This window comes from Ahaetulla prasina, chromosome 3 (assembly GCF_028640845.1).
Source record: "Ahaetulla prasina isolate Xishuangbanna chromosome 3, ASM2864084v1, whole genome shotgun sequence".
NCBI lineage: Eukaryota > Metazoa > Chordata > Lepidosauria > Squamata > Colubridae > Ahaetulla > Ahaetulla prasina.
In genome coordinates, this window is record NC_080541.1 from 21,213,111 (window position 1) to 21,236,089 (window position 22,979).

The 22,979-nt window shown below is 39.2% G+C and overlaps 2 protein-coding genes across 6 annotated transcripts in view; both read left to right on the forward strand.

Annotated features, from left to right (window-relative positions):
• The first annotated feature begins 310 nt into the window (after window positions 1-310).
• On the forward strand, window positions 311-12,781 carry DSCC1 (DNA replication and sister chromatid cohesion 1). Of its 2 annotated transcripts, none has more exons than XM_058179214.1 (9): window positions 311-769; window positions 1,418-1,586; window positions 3,802-3,936; window positions 4,840-4,930; window positions 6,585-6,723; window positions 8,978-9,030; window positions 9,886-10,040; window positions 10,376-10,524; window positions 11,229-12,781. In XM_058179214.1, the coding sequence occupies exons 1-9, from the start codon at window positions 600-602 to the stop codon at window positions 11,335-11,337; spliced, it is 1,170 nt and encodes a 389-aa protein (XP_058035197.1). In that variant the 5' UTR covers window positions 311-599; the 3' UTR covers window positions 11,338-12,781. The 2 variants fall into 2 exon arrangements, with proteins under 2 accessions (XP_058035197.1, XP_058035196.1); XM_058179213.1 differs by lacking the exon at window positions 1,418-1,586 and adding an exon at window positions 2,106-2,274 and having other exon boundaries at window positions 315-769.
• Window positions 12,782-13,859: 1,078 nt separating this feature from the next.
• TAF2 (TATA-box binding protein associated factor 2) overlaps window positions 13,860-22,979 on the forward strand; it is a 65,799-nt gene continuing 56,679 nt past the window's right edge. The window contains exons 1-5 of one of the 4 annotated variants that reach the window (XM_058179206.1): window positions 13,860-15,237; window positions 16,570-16,624; window positions 17,483-17,643; window positions 19,191-19,321; window positions 20,039-20,180. In XM_058179206.1, coding sequence (XP_058035189.1) covers window positions 15,146-15,237; window positions 16,570-16,624; window positions 17,483-17,643; window positions 19,191-19,321; window positions 20,039-20,180 — 581 coding nt within the window. In that variant the 5' untranslated portion in view covers window positions 13,860-15,145. Of the gene's footprint in view, window positions 15,238-16,569; window positions 16,625-17,482; window positions 17,644-19,190; window positions 19,322-20,038; window positions 20,181-22,979 lie in introns of those variants that run through there. The other 3 variants (XM_058179207.1, XM_058179209.1, XM_058179208.1) reach the window with 3 other exon arrangements.

The following is a 22,979-nucleotide window of genomic DNA, read 5'->3' on the forward strand; positions in this document are numbered from 1 at the left end:
CTGTAAGCTTACAGTTTTCATCCATTGCTTCTTGTCCTGCCTTCAGGTGCTTTGGAGAATAGCTTGACTCCCTCCTCTTTGTGGCAGCCACTCAAATATTGAAAGACTGCTATCATGTCACCGCTAGTACTCCTTTATTAAACTAGACCAGGGGTCTCCAACCTTGGCAACTTGACTTGTGGACTTCAACTCCCAGAATTCCTCAGCCAGCATGTGCATTCCTCAAGCAGCGCATGCTGGCTGAGGAATTCTGGGAGTTGAAATCCACAAGTCAAGCTGCCAAGGTTGGAGACCCCTGAACTAGACCTATCCAGTTCCCGCAACGACTCTTTCTGTATTTTGTCCTCCAGCCCCACTGATCATCCTCCTGGTTCTTCTCAGAGTCTCAACGTCTGTTTTTATGGCGGGGTGATTAAGCCCCGCCCCCTCCCTTTCGGATTGGGCGCCCAGGCCGCGTAAGCCCCGCCCCCTTCGCATCAATGTGACGACGTGATTTTTGGCGCGCTTTAGGAAGAGGCCGTTTTCTTCTCCGTCTTCACCGTTCCTGTCGGAAACACCCGTTGGACTCCCGAGGAGCGGAAGCCCCACCACCACCGAGGATGCGAAGCCGCGAGGAGGTCGATGCGACGCTGGAGGTCGCTAAACTAAACCCGGCGGAGCTGCTTCCGACGGTGCAGTGCCTCAGTTTCAGTCCGCGGATCGATGCCGGGGATTACTGTCTTCTGCAACTGGAGCCCGAGTTGTGTCACGAGTTGGAGGCGGGGCGAAGGTACGCGCATGCCCCCTGGCGGTAGAGCGTGAGGCTGGCTTGAAATCTGGCGACTCTACAGCGGCCCCTAGCGCCTGGGAGGGTCAGGTGATTTATTTCAAGAAGGGAATTGCATCGCCTGCCTCTGCATGGTCCAGATGGGTTAGAGTTAGACCAGTGTGGCGCAGATTTGGGGAATTCTGGGAGTTGAAGTCCATGCATCTTAAATTTGCCAAGTTTGAGAAACTCTGCATTAGACTGTCTCCAAGGTGCTTCAACGACCCTCTAAAAGAATGGAAATGACCAACTGTCTGCAAGGAGTATAAATCCTTCCATTCCCTCTTGCCTGTCAGAGCTGAAGAAACGTCTTGGATGAGAAGCGAAATGTCTTCAAAAACCACAAGAAAGTCCAGTTGCCTCCTGAAAAGCACCATTGGGACAACCATGACCTGGATGAATGAGAATCTCCATAGATGCTGCATTAGAGTAAAATTCAGCCTGTTTTTTTTCTGACTGAGTATTATGGTACAAAATTACTGGAATACCGGGAGAAATTGGACTGTATGTTTATCAGCCTCCCATCTTTATTTATTGTTACATATTTTTAAACCTTTTGGTCAACACATTGTGGTTTGAACCTGGCTTATGTGCATTTGTTTGATCCTGCAGCCTGGTGATCCGTGGAGAGAAAAATGAACATGCTGTAATATGCAGTAAGGATAAGACTTATGACATGAAAATAGCAGATACTTCCAATATGTTGCTTTTTATTCCTTCCGGTGAAACGCCAGAGCAGCTTCGTGCAGACAAGGCTACCACTAATATACTCCACCCTGAGGTATTGTGTGCCTGAAGATTCTCCAGAGCAAGTTAAGATCTTTGAAAAGTCATTCAAAAAAATCAATCACATTTAATCCTTTTCCAAAGATGTCCCAAAGGTGCTTTTTCAGGAGGTAACTGGACTTTCTGGTTTCTCTTTGAAGACGTTTTGCTTCTCATCCAAGAAGCTTCTTCAGGTCTGACTGTAGATTGCAGTTAGAGCTGAAGAAGCTTCTTGGATGAGAAGTGAAATGTCTTCAAAAAAAACCCAGAAAGTCCAGTTGCCTCTTGGAGGCGGGGCGGGGACAACCATGACCTGGATGACTGAGAATCTCCATAGATGCTGCATTAGAGTAAAATTCAGCCTGTTTTTTTTCTTTGACTGAGTATTATGGTACAAAATTACTGGAATACCGGGAGAAATTGGATTGTATGTTTATCAGCCTCCCATCTTTATTTATTGTTACATATTTTTAAACCTTTTGGTCAACACATTGTGGTTTGAACCTGGCTTATGTGCATTTGTTTGATCCTGCAGCCTGGTGATCCGTGGAGAGAAAAATGAACATGCTGTGATATGCAGTAAGGATAAGACTTATGACATGAAAATAGCAGATACTTCCAATATGTTGCTTTTTATTCCTTCCGGTGAAACGCCAGAGCAGCTTCGTGCAGACAAGGCTACCACTAATATACTCCACCCTGAGGTATTGTGTGCCTGAAGATTCTCCAGAGCAAGTTAAGATCTTTGAAAAGTCATTCAAAAAAATCAATCACATTTAATCCTTTTCCAAAGATGTCCCAAAGGTGCTTTTTCAGGAGGTAACTGGACTTTCTTGTTTTTTCTTTTGAAGATGTTTCGCTTCTCATCCAAGAAACTTCTTCAACTGACAGGATAGTGGGGAATGGAAGGATTTATATTCTTCAGGACTACAGGAACCAGGAGCATCACTCAGATGACCCTGAGGACACAGATAAACCTCCAAGTGCTTCAACGACCCTCTAAAAGAATGCAAATGACCAACTGTCTGCAAGGAGTATAAATCCTTCCATTCCCCTCTTGCCTGTCAGAGCTGAAGAAACGTCTTGGATGAGAAGCGAAATGTCTTCAAAAAAACCACAAGAAAGTCCAGTTGCCTCCTGAAAAAGCACCTTTGGGACAACCATGAATGAGAATCTCTGCAGACCTTTTCCAAAGAGTTCAGATGTGAGAGAACTCTAGTTTATCCATTGAATTAAGTCAGAGCATTTTGTGGCCGAGAGATGCAATGAATATTTTACTACTTAGACATATGGTGTATAGGATAATTATTTAAAATAGGCTTAGCTATGAGTGGATTCGTGGGTTTGAGGGCATATAATAGCTGATTGAATATGAAACTCAGTTATTTCTTGGAGGACATACATTATCCTTGGTTTAGCAGGAATGTGATATTTGATAGGATGACAGGCAAATGACTGAACCAGATTAAATAGCCTTGTTTCCCCTGTATGGCTCCATGATTCTGTGTTTATAGCAGTTATTTCTCAAAGAAAGTGCAATAAAAACAAGTTAAATCTGTCTAAATGCCATTGGTTTAAATAGTAAAATTATAATAAAGACACAAGCATAATTTTTCCCAGCTTGTGGCCATCACATATTTTGCTACCTACAGTTAGAAAAAGCAAGGTTAAGATTGCTCGATTTCTCTTTCTGTTTTTTCTCACTTAATAGATCCTGCCATGCGTTGGTATTTAAGGCAGCAGCTGAGGAAAAATAAAAGCAATATTTTGTTTTAAAGATTTATAGTTGGGCTGTGGAAGATGTGTGATACTTTAGAGATGGTTGGATTGCAACTCATTATATTCAGGGATGATAAGATGTCCCAAATATCTGAAAGGGCACAGTGACAATTGAAAACAGCCCGATGAGTTAAATAGAAGTGGAGCAAATATACCCAAAGGGCTAAAGTTCTAAAGCAATTTTTCTCAACTGTGGCACCTTGAAGATGTATAGGTTTCAACTCCTAGAACTCCCTATCTAATATTCTGGCTGGGGAATTCTGGGAGTTGAAGTCCACACATCTTCAGGCTGCTAAAATTGAGAAACACTGTTTGCAAAAACAGTCATTTAACATGCCAAACATAGGGGCGTTGTGCTGTGTTCATTCTCTGCTGCTGCTGATGATTGATGCCGTTATATCTGCCAACGTTACAGATTAGTCTGGCAGTTCTAGTGATAGTTCTTGTTGCAGATTGCAGGCTTCTCCAATCATTTTTGGGAACTAAGAAGATGCCGGCCTAAATTGAAGAAGCTCAAGAAACTCCTATTGGAAAATCCTTATGAAGGTCCAGATTGTGAAAAAGAGAGAATTGACACAAACTCAAAGGTAATAATTATATAAGATAAGGATGGATGCATAAATGGATGGAAAAGTTCTCATGTCCCAAAACAAGATGGTTTTTCATAAAATGACATAAACTCTGTGCAAGAATAAAAATTAAGCAAGGCAGTGAATTGCAATTAGAGAGTACTAACCCATATTAAATTCCCAGGGATGTATGTTTGTAATTTCCCCATATGGCCCATTATAAAGTAGGAGAATGTTAGCCATGTGTTTATGTATTAATTACCTAAATCTTTTAGCTTGGTGTGTAGGGTAAATAAAACTTCCTACTCACAAATATATTCTACTCTGTTATTGGCTGAGGTATCCATTATCAGTGGAGTAATATTTTTCCTTTAGCAGTTTCCCAAGTGCATAACTTATTATTCATTTTATTTATTAAATTTATATGCTGTCCATCTCAGTATTCAAGTGACACTGGGCAGCTTACAATTTCCCTCCTTCCAAAACAAAATGGACAAAAATTGACTCCATCTCTTGTGCCTTTAAAATCCGATAGGACTAAACATTTTTATTATTATTTTTTTTGCATGTTGGTGCTGTTTTAAGTAGCAAAGTGGGTAGCACTTGATTAATCTGTTAGAAGTCCTGAAATATCCTTCCAGCGCAGGTCTCAGCATATGGCAGAATTCCTGATTCAGTCCTTAACCCAATAAAATTTCAGATTCCTGAGATAAATGTAGCTTGAAATAAATATAGCTTGAAATAAATGTAGGCTTATCAGCCTCCAACTTTATACTTACCTAGTGACTGAAAGCTGTGAAAATAAAATACTCGTAATTAAATACACAAATACAGTTTTAAACTTTTATTTATAAAGCAATTCCAAGGCACTCAGAATAGCATTCAGATATAAGGAAGACATGTTTTGTTTACTTTCTGTAGTATACAACAGAAGACTTCTTGGATTTGGTCCAAGCAAGTGAGGAAGAAATAATGCATCAATTGAAGGTTCTGAAAGCATGCCAAGTTCAAGGTAGTTTTTGCTACAACATGGAGCAAGATCCTGTTTTACGTGTTTCTTGGAATTCCTTATTTAAACAGAAAATTGCTTGCTTCTACTGCAACGGTTCCCAAGCTTGGCAGCCGGGGGGTGGAGGACCGGGCCAAGTGAGCAACGGGGTGATATGCACAAATGTGCACACATAGTTCAACTTGCATGAGTTGCGGCCCAGTTGCAAATATACCACGGTGTCAGGGTTCTGACAGATACCCTAATTAAATCATGAGCCTGAAGCCAAGCTTCAAAAGAAATCCAGTTATTTATTAGGAGCTTCATGTCGGCATGTTCCTGGTTGAAGCCAGCTCTGACTCTATGTAATTTACGCCCCAATTATGACCCTGTTTTCTCCCTCCCCCCAGGGAATGTCATCAATCACATTCACCAACGGAGCAATTTTGCAAGTTGTAGAGGTCAATCCCCTCCAGCTGCTGTGGTTAACCCTGGGATACAGCCTTGAGAGAGATAAGCATGGAATGTGCATCTGTCTTTGGCTGCCATGCCGTTTCGCTGGTTTCCCATCCCCCCTGGCCTATGGCAACTCGAGAGCAGGCCAGGGATCCTTTGCGAGTTGACACATGGCCTGGTAGTGGGCCACGACCCGGGGATTGGGGAACCTTGTTCTACTGTGTTTTGCTATAATACAGAATATATTTCTGAGCTTTTGAGTCAATGTAATATAGAATAAAGAGTATGTCAGGGCTCCAAGTAACAGACCCAACGCAATCAAACCTCTGAGGCCTCAAAGTACAGATTTGTTAGGCATGTCATATTGGTATATCTGGGGAAAACCCGACTCTGAAGGTCCCGCGGTTTTCCCCACCCAAATTAAAAGTCCAAAGTTCTTTCCCCCAGTCGCTTCCCCAGCACCTGGTGAGAATGTCCTTGGTTCCCAGGAGAAAGAATTTTTTATTTGGCTACAAGTCCCCAGCTATTTCTATTCCACCCCTCCCGTTCCCACAGCTCCAACCGGAGTAGCTCTGGCAGCCCTGAAGAAGCTTCAAAATGGCTTCAGGGTTGACGGGCTGACCTCCCTCAGGTGAGAAGGACCTCCTGCAAAAGAAGAAAATCAAGAGGAGTTAAATCTAAACCAACTTTATCCTCCCTGCACCCCCCTCCCGGCAGCTCTGTGGGCTTCTGAGGCTACTTGTCATGAAACTGTTTGACCAGTCTGTCAGCCTTCACATCCCAACTCTTGACCCACGTAGCCTCAGAAAAGGGGTGTCCCTTCCAGAGATATTTGTATGTGTGCGCATGCATGCATTTGAATCAATTTTGACTCCTGGCAACTGTTTGAACTAGTCCCTACGGTTTTCTTGGCAAGATTTCTCAGAAGCAGTTTGCCATTGTCTCTTTCCTAGGTCTGAGAGAGGGAGTTACTGGCACAAGGTCACCCAGCTGCCTTCATGCCTAAAATGGGACTAGAATTCACAGCCTCCTGATTTCTAACCTGGTAGATTAACCGCTACTAGACCAAACTGTGTCTTCTTCAATTGAAGTGTGAAGGGAGAAAATAACTAGGCTGGCATCATGATCATTATACCGATAAAAGAGTAGAAAAAAGATCAACCATGGAGGTTTTTATAAAGGATTTTATAGAATATATGCTAATGCCCTTCTCTGCTTGCAGGATACTGGAGAATTCTAGACTTTGACTATGAGATGAAACTCTTGAATCACGTGACCCAACTAATATATTCAGAGTCCTGGTTATTCAATAAAGTCCCTTTAAGTATATGTGTTCAAGAACTTGGACCTCTAGAACCAAAGTAAGTTATTTTATTTATGTGTACCTTGTTCTAAAAGAATAAGGCTCGCCCCAGTGTTTATTTGTGAAAAGTTTCTGTTTCAAGTATTATATGTTGTTTACAAAATAGAATAGAATAGAATAGAATTTTTTATTGGCCAAGTGTGATTGGACACACAAGGAATTTGTCTTGGTGCATATGCTCTCAGTGTACATAAAAGAAAAGATACATTCATCAAAGTACAACATTTACAACACAATTGATGCTTAAAAATGCCTGTTTTTAAAGTCAAAGGAGATAAGGCTAGATTCATGTGCCAATTTTTTCCTTAAGATGGCTTATTTACTAAATTGGGTGCAATTACAAGTTCATAAAGTACACTAAAACAAAAACCATGTTTTACAAGCCATAATGGCTGGATTACACAATGAGCTAAGTTACAGCCTAAAACGTACATCATGTTTATTGTATGGTGAGTGAATCTAATCTGACATGAATTTAGAATTCATACCAATCTTTTTTCATGGCAGATAAACTTTACTTTTAATTGAAACAGTTACTATACAAGGCAGTCATTAAGTGAGGCCTACCTAGTATCGGATCAATTTGGCCTTTACTTGATGGAACCCATTCTTGATGCATTGAGTAGCCTTTCTCAGCCGGACCCCCAGATGTGATGAATCATTGGTCTCTTGGCTGAGAATTCTGGGAGTTTTAATCCCAGGACATGAAATAGTTCAAGCGGGATGCTCTAGGACGGGTCTCCAACCTTGGTTCTTTTAAGACTTGTGGACTTCAACTCCCATAGTTCCTCAGCCAGCTTTGCAGGCTGAGGGACTCTGGGAGTTGAAGTCCACAAGTCTTAAAGGGACCAAGGTTGGAGACCCCTGCTCTAGGACAGCAGCCCCCAACCTTTTGGGCACCAGGAACCGGTTCCATGGACAGATGTTTTTCTGCGGACCAGAGGGGACGTGGTTTCATGTGCTGACTGCATTCTGTGGATGGGGGTTTGCTTGTTTGCGTGGACCGGTTTCTGGCATGCCGTGGACCGGTGCCAGTCTATGAACCAGGGGTTAGGGACCGGGATGAAATGCTTCTGGTTTGGAGCGGATTGCCTGATCTGATAGCGATGGCGGCGGGTGGTTCGGAGAACCAGTAGCAAAAATCCCTGCCCCCCGCCCCAAATGCCCAGCTGAGCCACGCGATCATCAGAGGTGGTTTTTTTTTTTACTTTTAAAAGCATTTTTTCTTCAGCCGAAAAAATGCTTTTAAAAGTAAAAAAAAAGCCTCTGATGATCGTGTGGCTCAGCTGGGATCGTCAGAGGCTTTTAAAAGCATTTTTTTCTACAAACACTTCGGCTGAAGAGGTTGTAGAAAAAATGCTGTTAAAAGGCTCCTCTGACGATCTCAGTTACCTGATCATCAGAGGCTTTTTTTTTCTTTTAAAGGCAAAAAAAATTGCTTTGAAAAGAAAGGACTCTGCTGATCAGGCAACTCAGCTGGGATCATCAGAGGAGCCTTTTAAAAGCATTTTTTTAACAACTTCTTTGGCCGAAGAGGTTGTAGAAAAAAATGCTTTTAAAAGTTTAAAAAAAAAAATAAGTTGGCCATGCCCACCCAGTCACATTCCTCCCCCACAAGCCACGCCCACAGAACCGGTAGTAATAAATTTTACATTTCACCACTGTTGGGGACCCCAGCTTTGGTGCAGTGGTCCCCAACCTTTCTGGCTTGGCCTGGTGTTGGGGGGAGGGGATAGCTCCTTGTGCATGGCAGGCGGGCTCTAGCGTACACAGCTCCATTTGCGCAACCGGCAGATGGGCAGGTGCACCCGCCACTCGCGTGAAAGGAGCTTTGTGCACAAGTGCCAGTGGCTGCTGCTTGCACAAGGGGAGCTTCACACACAGGCTGCTGCTCATGCGAGGGAAGTTTTGCATGTGAGGGAGCTACGCGCACATACTCACCACCTGCATGACCCGGTTACGAACAGGTGGCAGCCCAGGGGTTGGGGACCCTTACTCTAGTGAAATGGGAGAAAACAGTTGTCAGGTTACCTTTGGCCCAAGGGAGTGCATTAGTCTTCAGCATGCCTTATAAACAACTTCTAAGTGGTGTTATGTAAGTGCGCTTAAATATTTATCATACATTCAAAGAAAATGTGTCAATAAATAATGTAAGGATAACCCTGAGTAATTACTGGTAGTTCTAAATCAAATTCGGTACAGAACTGGGTTTGTTATACTTCATGCTGAAATTAGGCACATTTCTATTTCAGAGAAATGATAGAACACATCCTGGAAAGTTACGGGAAAAAATATATGGATGAAGGTAGGTTGCCTCGTAAATGCTTTTTTTTTTTTTAAATAATGAAGACAATACGCCTGGTTTTAATATTCATTAGATCAGAATGGCAGGGTAAAATTGAATGAATGAACACATATGAATGCCAGATTCAAGGTTAAACTCTCTTCCTCTCCTGCGCAGGCTGCATTGGTTGTCGGTGGTCTTCCGGGTGCGCTTCAAGGTGTTGGTTATCACCTTTAAAGCGCTCCATGGCATTGGACCGGGATATTTACGGGACCGCCTGTTGCCGACAGTTACCTCCCATTGTCCTATATGTCCAGTGCACGCCCACAGAGAGGGTCTTCTTAGGGTGCCGTCGGCTAGTCAATGTCGGCTGGCGGCCGCCAGGGGAAGGGCATTCTCTGTGGGGGCCCCGGCTTTATGGAATGAGCTGCCGGTGGGACTCTGTCTCCTCCCTGATCTCCGGACCTTTAAGCACGAGCTCAAGACTTTCTTTTTTCACCAAGCGGGGCTAGCCTGATTGATTTTAGTATGGGGGTTTTAGTGGGTTTTAATAGGGTTTTACCAAGGTTTTAGTTTTGATAAATTTTAGCTAATTTTTTAAGTCACAGCGATTGAATCAGTTTTTTAAATTTGATATTTTATTTTAAATTTGTTGGGATTCTTGTTGTTTTATTGGCTGTACACCGCCCTGAGTCTTCGGAGAAGGGCGGTATAAAAATATGAATAAATAAATAAATAAATATATAAATAAATAAATAAATAAACTATTGAATTAATTCTGTTAACCTGGCCAAATGTAATATTATTTTGAGGTTGATGTTTAAGTGCCTGCACCATCTTCCTTAATTATTTTTTATTTTTAATGCTCTTTCCCAGGTCAGGCTTACTTTGAAATGAATGAAGAGAAGTTGTGTAGAGCAATGGCACAAATGCTCTTACAAAATGCTGTTAAATTCAATCTCTCGGAATTTCAAGAAGTGTGGCAGCAGAGTGTCCCTGAAGGCATGACAACTAGACTGGATCAGTTAAAGGTAATGTGATATGAGAAGTGCCACTTCCACAAATGTGCTCAATCTGGAGCATAAATTTGAAAATCCACAAGGAATAGGGTCAGATTAGGACTTCTGGGGAGGAAAATCCCAGTCACGTTTCCCTTAAAGCTAACTGGATGTCTCAAGTCATTTGCATCTTTTAGCCTAAGGTACATCGTGAGATTGATATAAGGCTGAAACTTTAAGAAGTTCTCTCATTAAAAGAAAGAACAATACATAAAACATAGCAACATGTGCATTTTTTAATGTTTATTAAGTTAATATTTTAAACCCTCAATAAACATTTCCTGGACGTATTCCAATTTTGATCTTAGGGGTTGGCTCTTGTGGATAGATCCTCTAAACCAGAGATTATTTTCCTGCTGAATGTTGAAGATTTACCAGAAGACGATAATGAAAGATTTAAACGCTTGTTCTCTATTCGGGAGAAGTGGACAGAAGTTGATATAGCTCCATATATAGAGTAAGTAGTATAACTGCAGTCCTACAGCATTTCAAAAGCATCTTCATATGCTGAGTTTCCAAATTCATATGCTGAATTTGACAGTTCCTCAAACACATCTTAATTCTTGCTTTTGTTCACTATTAGAACTGAGGTATTTTTAGCCCATTGTAAGTATCTTTCTGTTAACCAATAGCTTCCTCATTTCCTTTTGCATTCTTCCTTGCAATCCTTGCACATTATTTCCAATTTTCCTCTTAAGTCAAGATTGTATGCTACTGCTGGTTGACACTGTGTACAGGTAGTCAGCATTGAAAAAACTGACTTACAGCCATTTTTCACACTGATGACCTTTGTAGCATCCCCATGATCATGTGATCAAAATTCAGATGCTTGGCAGCTGGTTTATACTTAAGACCGTTGCTGTGTCCCAAGGTCATGTGATCACCTTTTGACCAGCAAAATCAATGGGGAAACCAGATTCACTTAACAACCATGTTACCAACTTATCAACTGCAGTAATTCACTTAATAGCTGTGGCAAGAAAGGTCATAAAATGGGGCAAAATTCACTTAACAAATGTCTCACTGAACAACATAAATTTTGGGCTCTATTGTGATCATAATTTGAGGATTTGAAATAAAGTGTGTTTTTGATGATTTTGTAATTTGCCTTGTTAAAATGGTTTTGGAAATTACATTTTAAAAAACCCTTCTATTTTACAGGGATTTATGCTCAGAGAAGCAAACAATTGGCGCACTTCTAACAAAATACGCTCGTTCTTCAATGCAGAATGGACTCAAAGTTTATAATTCAAGAAGACCCATTTCATAAGAATTATTTCAACTATGTAGGGACTGAAAATATTCTAAAGATTGTCAACTGGTAGATCAATTTTTGTGCTTTTGCCACATAGTTTAAGATCCACAATTTTCTGTGTGGCACCTAATAATATTAGGAGTTCTTGAGAATTCTTTACTGTTGAAATTGATATTTCTAGAAAAATATAAATAGCAATATGAGTATTTCATTCAACTCCTTTCTGTATTTTGTTTAAATTAAATCTGTATTAAAATTTTAAAAAATGTATAAGTTAAAGCACACATTGTAAAGAAGATCAGTTTAAGATAGGTAAAGGATGGTTTTCTTTAATCTTTCCTTTATATTAATTAACATTTCAACATTTCCTTGGAAGAACTAAATTAGTCTATTTAGCTAATCTGCTATTTTGTTTGTAGTTTACAGAATTTCCAGACACTAGTTTCCAGTTGATATTCTGATTTTTATAGTTCAACATTGTTGGACTTTATCTTTACCTTTTCTTTATTTCCTTTTCTGAAATCAAATTTTATAATGTGAGTTGTTTTTTGTTTGCTTTTCTTTCTGAAGAGTCTTGCTCTTAAGCAAATTAGTTAAAATGATGACTAAACCTGAGTCAGTGATAATAATTGTTACCTGAAATAATCAGATTTGTAGGTAATGTTCTACTGAATATTAGTTGCTTGGATATATGTTGCCTTGCCTGTGAACCAGGGGTGAAATCCAAGAACCGGCAAATGCCACCTCTGGCTGGCCCCAGAGTGTGGTGGGAATGGAGATTTTGCACTATCCTTCCCCTGCCATGCCCACCAAGCCACGCCCACAGAACCGGTAGTAAAAAAAATAAGTTTCACCTCTGCTGTGAACATCTCAGAGGATATCTGTTAACCTTGGAATCAATGTACTGAATTTGTGGGGCTGTTATTCTGTTATTAGATTTTCTGCAAGACTACGTATCCCTCTCATCTTTCAGGTTCTTCAATGATTCAGTTACATTGGCATTGTAACTGAATCCATCCAGCTGGTGGTCTTTCCTTCTACTTTTCCTGCCATTATAAGCTTCTTGTAACAGACACATTGCTGTGTCTGAAGTATGATGACTTGAGCCTGGTCATCTGTGCCTCAAGTGAGAAATCAGGGCTGATTTGCTCAGTGATCCATTGGTTGGGTTTTTTGGCTATTCATGGTCTATTCAGGAGTCTTCCCTAACACCAAAGACCATGGCTTTGCAGTGTCCATCTCTCTTACCCAATTTACAGCTTCACAGGCATGCTAAACTTCAACGCCCATAATGCTCAGGTAGCATGGCTACTGCTGAGGATTGTGGGAGTTCAGGGATTGGATTAGAAGACTTCCAAGGACTCTTCCAACTCTAATTGTTACAAGTAATCCTTGACTTACAACCACTCTCTTCAGCAACACAAACATTCATTGCATGCATCTGGCCCAGAGGCCTTAGTTTGAGGACCCCTGATTTAGTGCAATATAAAAAATGCAAATAATTTTTCTGTGGACCACCAAAAATTTTTTGCGGACCACCAGTGGTCCACCGACCATCAGTTGGTGACCGCTGCCTTAAAATGCTGCCTTCTTATTTAATTGAACTCAAGCCTTCAGAACTCCGTTGACTTCCACATGACCTGTGTTTAACACACAAAATCATCTATTGCAATATCCTTCCTATAAAAGACTACTTCAGCTTCAATCACAATATTACAAGAGCAAAAAATAGATTCAAGCTAAATGTCAACCGCTTCAAACTTGATTGCAGAAAGTATGACTTGTGTAACAGAGTTGTTAATGCTTTGAACTCATTACCTGACTCCATAGTCTCTACTCAAAATCCCAAAATTTTCAACCAAAAACTGTCTACTATTGACCTCACCCCATTCCTAAGAGGACTATAAGGGGCGTGCATAAGAGCACAAAAGTGCCTACCATTCCTGTCCTATTGTTCCCTTCATTATATCAAATTAATATAGCTGATGCATATTTTTTTACTCATATATTTTTTCTTCAAGATATTTTTTTTTGTTTTTGTTTACATTTATATCCCGCCCTTCTCCGAACACTCAGGGCGGCTTACAGTGTATAAGGCAAGATATGTTGTTTTATCTATGATAATTTTTTGTGTATACTGTTGTGACAAAAAAAACCCTGAAGAAGCTTCTTGGATGAGAAGCAAAACGTCTTCAAGGGAAAACAAAGTCCAGCTGCCCCTTGAAAAAGCACCTTTGGGACGACCATAACCTGAAGGTCTGAGAATCTCCATAGTCATTCAGAAGCAACTTGAGTGTTTTATTACAGATGCCTGAAATGAAATAAGCAACATTCCCGCCGTCAAAAATCCGCGCGAAATAATTCCCCGCCAACGCTAAGCGCGATTGGTTTTGCCCAGCCAATCGCGAACCATGGCAGCCTTTTCCCACCAATGGACTTCCTAGCTCTGGACGCGTGCGCGCTTGCCTTCCTTTGACACAGATTCACTACTGCGCATGGGTCATTCCCTTCGGTTTCCTTTTCTTTCCTTCTCGCTTAATCTTGAGCGACTGTGATTCCGGAACTGAAAGCAAGAGGGCGATAACTGCAGAGAAACAGAGTTTGACCTTTGCCCCGGGGTGAAAGATCAAAAGTCGCAGGGAATATGGCGCCCAGTGTCTAACGAAAGGAAGGTGCCGATCGGCCGTGGGGCGTAAGCGGCTTAAGGAGAGCCGCCAAGCATCGCTCATCTCCGTGGAGTTACGTACGTGGAGGCCTCTCTCGCCGGCCGGCTGCCCGAAAAGAAACGTCCCTCCGACTTTCTCCTGGAGGGTTAAACGCCGCTGCTTTCAGAAGTCTTCTGTGGTTTCCCGGAATACCGCTCGCTTTTCTCAGTGCTTCTCATTACGGGCCTCTTCCTCTTCGAGCAAGTTTCCTTGTCTGTCGGAGACCCCCGCCGCCTCTCCTTCTCCGGTGCAGCTGGAGCCCCATTTCGTTGGACTCCTTTTTTCTCCCCACCAGCCTAACTTCTTGTGAATTGAAATCTCCAAACTTGCTTTGAACCCTTCAGGAAAGTGTCCTGGAGACCCTAAGAGACACGTCTTTTGGGAAGACTTGGCAGCTGGACATTCCCTTTACTTAAGTCAGATGCTCCCTTGGTGATCAAATCCAAACTAAAGATGAAAGGATCATAATAGAAAGTCTCCACACAACAAGTCTGGAAATTTTACCTGGAAGTGATTCAGACCAGATCTGAAGTTGGAACATAAATTCAGCTATGAGGATTACTTTAGTGTCCTTTTCTCCAGATGTGAACAGTGCTAACAATTCAGCCTAGAAATATTTGGTGATACGATAAAACTTGCTGTTATAAAAAGGAATCTGAGAAGCCTCTGCACTGCGTAACTAAATGGCTGTAGAAAACATTTTAACAGTTTGATTTGGATCCTAAGAGCTACTACTTAGAAGATGAAGCTTTTAAATGCAACAGTATAAATCTGCAATTCTGTAACTACAAGATTTTTTAAAGAAGAAATGGTTCCTTGCTTTGTAACATATAATTACATCACATTATAATCTTGTATATGAGGTGTAAATATCCAAGTCTTAGGAATCAGTGTTACTAAGTTTCTGATTTAAAAAAAATGTTTAAGTAACTCCTTAAGTTGATCATACACATTTTTTACATTTATTTTTCTACTTTTAAATGGGTGATGGTGCCTCTGGATGTTTCTTCAGGTTGTTTTGAGATTTACTGCCAAAAATGCTTTCTTACAAAAATCTTGTCAAAAAAAGGAAAAATTGAAAGTACTTTTGTAAAGACTGCTAAAGAAGATGATGACATATGTTTGATTTTCACGAAAATTTAATGCTTCCCTTCATCATGAACAGAAAGAAAGGAGACAAAGGGTTTGAGAGCCCAAGACCTTATAAATTATAAGTATACTTAACTATCGTTTGTTTTTTAAAGTATCATGAAGTATCATTGATTTGTCCAAAATATACTTATTTGTTGAAGGCTGGTATAAAAAATAACAAATAATTGTTGGAATTTATATGAAATTGACATCTACTCATTAAAATATAAGACAGAATTCATCTTTGTGGGAGGGACCTGCGCCACATCTGGGACATAGCTTTTTATTTTTCAAAAATAACTTTGTGCTTAGAGGAAATATGCAGCATGTACCCACAAACAATTTGAACTGAATTTTTATTATCAGTTTGATAATAAATTACTTAGACTAACGTAGTCTGAACATAAATACAGATAGTCCTTGACTTGCAACAGTTAATTTAGTGACCATTTGAAGTTACAACCTCACTAAACAAAGTTACTCTAACCCCTAACCCTTTGTAGCATCCCCGTGGTCATGTGATCAAAATTCAAATGCTTGACAATTGACTCATGATGATTGTAGTGTCCCAGGGACATGTGATCACTTTTTGTGATCTGTCAAGTAAAGTGAATGGGAAAGCCAAATCCATTAACAACCGTGTTACTAATTTAACTGCAGTGATTCACTGAACAACTGTGGCAAAAAAAAGTCATAAAATGGAGCAAAATTAATTTGACAAGTGCCTCACTTAATAACAGATATTTGGAGCTCAGTTCTGATTGTAAGTTGAGAACTACCTGTTTAACAGGTTTCTTTGCATTGATTTCAGCATAGGGCTGTACTTGGATTATTTATTGCTATGTATGGTTACTCTGTATGTATGGTTACTCTGATCAATCAAAAAAGATGAGACAACTGAGAATTTGGGGAGAAATAAGCATGACATGTATGCTTGCAGTGAACTGGACAATTGAAATCTGGAAATCTTTCACTAACATTCTGGTAAATCTTATCTAAAATTTGAAGAGAAAGGAAAGCTTTTGGTGTCAGGGAAACAATTTACCATCCTAGTTCAAAACATATTAAGAAACATATTTCTGAACTGTTTTTAGTGAATGAAAATGGAATTTCAGTATGTTTATACTGTTAGTACTGAATGTTTTACATTTATACATAGTATATATCTCTTTCGTTAAATGTGAAATAAGGCATAATGAAATACTTTTTGTCTAGACTTAGTCATAGCCACTCTTGAATTGAAACATTCCAAGGAAATGTTTTACCGGTCGCCTAAAATATTAGGTTATGTACAGTGCACCCAAAAAGATGAGCTAGGAATTTGTCTTTATTATCAAATGTTATGTATGCTTGTAAACCTAGATTTATCAAAATCTCTTATTTATTTTGAATTTTCTTTTTTCCCCAGCACAACTCATCAGGTGATTTGCATCAACAGCATAAATTTTCAGAGAAAATCTGTTGTTGTAAGTACTATGTTAACAAGAAAGGACTAAAGGTTACTAATGGATACCAAACCCTCCCTCCCTCCCTTCCTTCCTTCCTTTCTTCCTTCCTCACTGTCGAGAGCAATTTAGTTTCTTCATCTCAGATAGGCTCAGTTAAAAAACAGATCAATGGGGAACATCTCTAAATTAATGACTTACAGCATAGACTGTAGATGGATGGCTGTACTGGATCCACATGTGGTATATTAATGGTTTTCCTAGAGTTAATCACAATTAGCTGATTCAGAAATCATGCTAGGCTATAAGGTGTCATTTACAACCTCATACAATGAGCATTCACATTTTTGTGGTTCAGTGGTTTAATTGTGTTTCCCAGAGTTTTAGAAGGGTGGCATACAAATCTTTTAAAATATTAGTGGATTTAGAACAATAAAGCTACTAAAGTTGTAGTCTGATATTCCAGGCTTTGACCTGGAAACAAAGCATTGCATTCTAGAAGTTTTGCTAACAGTTTTAGATCACCTATGGTAAAAAAGAAAGAAAATCCAGAAAAGTTTGATTGAGTTTTAGGTATGAAACAAAATTCAGAGGGATGCTAGGGTGAACAAGCAGAGCAAGTTGGGGCAAGACTGAAATACTCTTTTACTTCTACCTGGCCTCAATTTTCCTAATTTCTTCTTATCCCTCCCTCCTCTATCTTCAAATGCAAATGTATCAGCATTGCATAACACATAAATTTTGTTTGGGTTTGGATCAATTCAAGCCAGCTGTTCCTTGCACAGACTCATTTGTGCACATCTTGGTTTTATAAAAAGCAAACAACTTTGATTATAATAAAGTATATCTGACATTGGGGTTTCTTTTTTTTTTTTGTAGGGCTATGTGGAGCTGACAGTATTTCCAACAGTTGCAAACCTGAATAGAATTAAACTGAACAGTAAGCAATGCAGGATATATAGAGTTAGAGTCAATGATTTGGAAGCAGCTTTTATATATAATGATCCAACACTGGAAGTTTGTCACAGTGAGTCAAAACAGTAAGTAACAGGTCACACTGATTAATGTTCTTGCAGTCATTATCAGTGATTTTCACGGCAGAATATAAATTAGATTTCAGAATTACAGATGCCTTTTAAATGGAGATATTTTGGAATGCAGTTGTTTGGTAGTAATAACTACCAATAGAAACTTTTTTTACTGTATCATATTTTAAGAATGTTGAAACAGCATCACTGAATTCATTAAAATTAAATTCAAGGTCTCTAATACTTTTGTTCATGGTGTTCATTGTGTGCAGTTCATTACTTGCTATAGAGGAAGCATTTATTGGACCATTCTGTCATCATGCTTCAGGTCATCTTGTAGTAAAAATATTAAAAATTATAGAAAAAATTAATAGGATCTCCCAATTTTAGTAGTTGTATTGTTATTAATTTCTACCTAGCTAAAATAAGCTGTTCTGAATGTTTTGTTGAATACAAAGTGGAGGAATCTTTTGCCCTCCAGATAGTATAGAACTGCAGTTCCCAATATCCTTCATAGTGCGTGAGGCTGCTGAGAGTTTATGGTTTTTTGAGGAGAAAAGGCAAGGTGAAAATAAGCAACAAAAAACTAAAATAAAAACACTAATGAAGAATTTAAAAGACTAGTTCTGCTCACTTAACCATGAAAGCCAGCTGGGTGACTTTGGGTCAGTCATTCTCTCTCAGTTCAACCCACCTCACAGGATTGTGAGGAAAATATGAGGAGGAAGATGTGATGGATATGTTTGCTGCCTTGAGGTATTTGTACAAATAATAAAGGTGAGATACAAATAAATAAATAAAAATAAAATTAAAAAATCCAGTTCAAATTCAAGATGTTGGTTATCACCTTTAACGCACTGCATGGCATGGATCCAGGCCACCTGAGAAACAAGATCACCCTGATGGGACTAGCCCTTTCCAGCTGGCAGGGTCCAGAAGAAGAGCCTTTTCTGCAGTGACTCTCACCCTCTGGAACATCATGCCTGCCCAAGTGATATCCACACCTATCCTTTTGACCTTCCGAAAGGCCTTGAAAACCTGGCTCTGCCATCTAGTCTGGGGCCCCAATGGGAGTGTGGCACTTTGGAAGTGGCTAATAGAGTAGACAACACCCCATTTCCTTTCTGTGCAAACTTTGCTTCCTTCCTTTCCATCCTGCTTAGTTTTATTTTTATTGAATTTTAAATTTATGGACCTTATTAATTTTAATGTTCTATAACGCATTTTGATTGAATATCTAAGTCAGATGGATGGATGGACGGACGGACGGATGGCAGGCCTTGCTCCATGTGCTGAATCCATATTATGAGAATATACAATATGTGATGGTTTTGTCCGGGTTTTCTTAAAACACTTCACATGTTCTGTGGTTATTGAATGTCTTTTCCAGGGTGTTAGAAGAATGTATCGTTTTCGAAATATAGTAATTGCTGGAGGATTTATTACTTTGGAATGTTGTTTTGTTATTTTTGGGAGGACCTGGTTCCAAAGTGTGGATTGTCTTTTCATAATCCAGTTTTTGCTGAAACTTGAAATGATTTACTCATTCACCTTTGCAGGCGAAATCTCAACTACTTTTCCAATGCCTATGCTGCTGCAGTCAGTGCTGTGGATCCAGACGCTGGAAATGGAGAGTTGTGTATTAAAGTGCCATCAGAGCTTTGGAAGCATGCTGATGGTACAGTACAAGGTCCTACAGATTTGTGAAATAAATATTTGTTTGATTTATTTAGATTTATTTCTTCATTCAGTTTCTATAGCCACCCAACTGTCAACCACAGGTGACCACAGGTAGTCCTTGATTTATGACCACAATTGAGCCCAACGTTTCTATTGTTAAATGAGTTTTTCCCCAATTATGATCTTATTTGCCACAGGTTGTTAAGCGAATCATGCAGTTGTTAAGTGAATCTGGCTTCCTCCATTGACTTCGCTTGTTGGAAGCTGGTTGGGAAGATTAGAAATGGTGATCACATGACCGCAGGACAGTGCAACTGTCATAAATACGTGCCAGTTGCCAAGCACGTGAATTTTGATCATGTGACCACGGGGATGCTGCACCACTTGTAAGTGTGAAAACTGGTCATCGGTCCCTTTTTTCAGTGCTGTTGTAACTTTGAACAGTCACTAAACAAATGGTCGCATCCCCACAATCACGTGATGAAAATCTGGGTGCCTGGCAACCAGCATGTTTTTCCTTTTTTCAGTACCGTTATAACTTTGAATGATTGCTGAATGAATGATTGTCAGATGTCAAATCTACCTGTATAGATTTAGGATTTAGTTAGGATTCCTACTTTCAGCATCCTCATTTTCTCTTTCCAAATACGTTAATATTATAGATGCATAATTCTCTTAAAAGCAATGATGAATATATATATATATATAATTTTTTTTGTTGCTACAGAATTAAAAGTGTTAAAGATACATATCAACTTTTCTTTGGATCAGCCAAAAGGAGGTCTGCATTTTGTGGTACCTAATGTGGAAGGCAGCTTGGCGGAAAGAGGCGCCCACGTTTTCTCTTGTGGTTATCAAAACTCTACAAGGTGAGATTTGGGCAGTTTTATTTTCCTGGTAGAAGTAATTTTTCCCGGTGTGTGTATTTCTCTCTGTTGTGTATGTGGGAAAGTGTTGAAACAAGTCCATTTTGCTTCAGAGTTCTTTCAGAGCATTTAAGGATTTCTAAGCCATGAGAAAACAGAATATATTGACAAGGAATATTCTGTTTACAGCAATTTTTCAAAACAAAGGTAGATAGCATTATATCGTTCTTGTGTACGTAACTAAATACATTTATTTTGAAGAGTCGCTATCAACTCTTAGCAGCCACATAGATTTTCTCCCATGACAGTCTGTCATTAACCTGGTCATTGAGGTCTTCCACCCGAGTCCATCCACCTTGCTGCTGGTCATCCTTCCATCTTTCCCAACAGCAGAGTTTTCTCCAGACAGCTAATGCTTCACATAATGTGCTAAGAGGAGGGTAGTTTGAACCAGGTCATTTGTGTCTTGAGTGAGAACTCTGGATTGATTTGTCTGAGTTGTTTGTTTTCTTGGCTGTCTATGGCATTCTCGGATTTTTTCTCCAAAGTCCAATACACGAATATTCTTCCTATCCTAAATGCCCATGGAGATTCATGGTTGTCCCAAAGGTGCTTTTTTCAAGAGGCAACTGGACTTTTTGGTTTTTCTTTGAAGACGTTTCACTTCTCATCCAACAAGAAGAGCTGAAGAAGCTTCTTGGACGAAAAGTGAAACATCTTCAAAGAAAAACCAGAAAATCCAGTTGCCTCTTGAAAAAAGTAGGATAGGATCTTCCTATCCTACTTCTTTGAAGTCCAACTTTCATTTCCGTAGAATGTTACAGGGAATTCCATGACTTGAATGAGTCTGATCTTTGTGGATAGAGACACATCCCGGTATTTAAATTACTTTTCCAAAATCTTCACGGCTGCTGAACCCAGTGCTTGACCATCGCATGTATCTTGCCTGTTTGTCCTCTTGCTGTTGAATAGAATAGAATAGAATAGAATAGAATTCTTTATTGGCCAAGTGTAATTGGTCACACAAGGAATTTGTCTTTGGTGCATATGCTCTCAGTATACATAAAAAGACAAGAAACATTTGTCAAGAATCATAACGTACATATAATATATATATTATATATTATATATATATAACACTTAATGATAGTCATAGAGTACAAATAAGCAATCAGGAAACAATATCAATATAAATCATAAGGATGCAAGCAACAAAGTTACAGTCATACAGTCATAAGTGGAAGGAGATATGGGAACGATGAGAAGATTAATAGTAGTGCAGATTTAGTAAATAGTTTGACAGTGTTGAGGGAATTATTTGTTTAGCAGAGTGATGGCCTTTGGGAAAAAACTGTTCTTGTGTCTAGTGCAGTGGTGTGCAGTGCTCTATAGCGTTGTTTTGAGGGTAGGAGTTGAAACAATTTATGTCCAGGATGTGAGGGATCTGTAAATATTTTCACAGCCCTCTTTTTGACTCCTGTAGTATACAGGTCCTCAATGGAAGGCAGGTTGGTAACAATTGTTTTTTTGCATGATTGATACTAATAGTCAGAAGCTATTGATATCTTCATTCTTAATTCTAAGGCTGGTTGTTGTACTATCTGGGAAATACTTGGAGCTGAAGTTCAAACATTTTAAAGTTGCCAACCATGGAAAACATTGTTTTAAAATATCTTAGATGTTGATATCTCTGCTGTACAGTATTTTAGAATGCTTGTTCCATCTTTGTTTGGTGTCCGTTGAATTGGTTGCTATTCTTCTTGCAATAATGTAGAGAGTTTTTACTTTATGGTAATGTACAGAAAATTACATTTGAAGTGGCTGACGTTTTAAAAGTGCTTAAAAGTTAAAAATCGGTAACATAGTTAAAAATCTGTTTCTTACAGTAAATATTCAGTATTGCCTTAATCTATTGTTTTTCAATTAGTTCAAACAAAACTAGTATTCAGATAAAACTATTACTATTATGCCATAGTCTATGATCTCTAATTCTATATTAAAAGATTGGGGCTAACATATTATTTACTTGAACAGGAGATGTCTGTCAGTATAGCAAGACACATGATTTTCCCCTCATTTTGATTGCAAACAAATCATTTGTTTTAAGTGCAACAAAGATATTTTCCCCAAAGTAAGATATGTACATTCATTCAACATGGGTTACTGAACAATGTGATTTTATTCTTGCTAGGATATTATAATCACTGGCACCACTATCTTGAACCAAAACATATTAACAAGTGTTCTTTGCAGTGCAGATTCTATCCTGAAGCATTATCATAAAATAATAATTTAATAGAAATCCTAGAGAGGTCCAAGTTTAGTAGTATAAAACTGCATCCTAGATATTTAAATGCTTTTATCTATGGATATTTCTAAACGGATAGTTCTTACTGCTTCTGATAAAAAAATAGTGCAGCAGTTACATATTTTACCTTCTTGATAAATTTATTGGACATAAAGGCAGTAAAATTCATACTGGAAACCTCATTAGGAACTCAGTCAAAAAAAGGCTGCTTTGTAGTAGTTCTTGAGGTAAGTAGTTCTTTTATCTTTTTGTTTATTGATACAATGCAGTAAGGGGACAGGTTTTATTTATGATCCGTGATTTATAGCTGTCTATACAATCACTGTTAATACAGTTATATTGTTGTTTAATGATTTAGTCGTGTCCAACTCTTGTTGTTTTTATAGGCAAGTGCTCTGCATGCTACCCTGTCAAGCACAGCTTCTTTCAATTGTTGGATGTTCAACTTTGTATCAGATTTGATGTTATCAAGCCAGCAAGTTCTTTGCTTGCTC

What these genes read in the sequence shown, in the direction of transcription:
- DSCC1 (XM_058179214.1), top strand. Translation starts at nt 600, where the DNA reads ATGCGAAGCCGCGAGGAGGTCGATGCGACGCTGGAGGTCGCTAAACTA. An exon ending in CTAATATACTCCACCCTGAG is followed by an intron (nt 1,587 to 3,801) that starts GTATTGTGTGCC and finishes TTCTTGTTGCAG; the next exon opens with ATTGCAGGCTTCTCCAATCA. An exon ending in GAAAGCATGCCAAGTTCAAG is followed by an intron (nt 4,931 to 6,584) that starts GTAGTTTTTGCT and finishes CTCTGCTTGCAG; the next exon opens with GATACTGGAGAATTCTAGAC.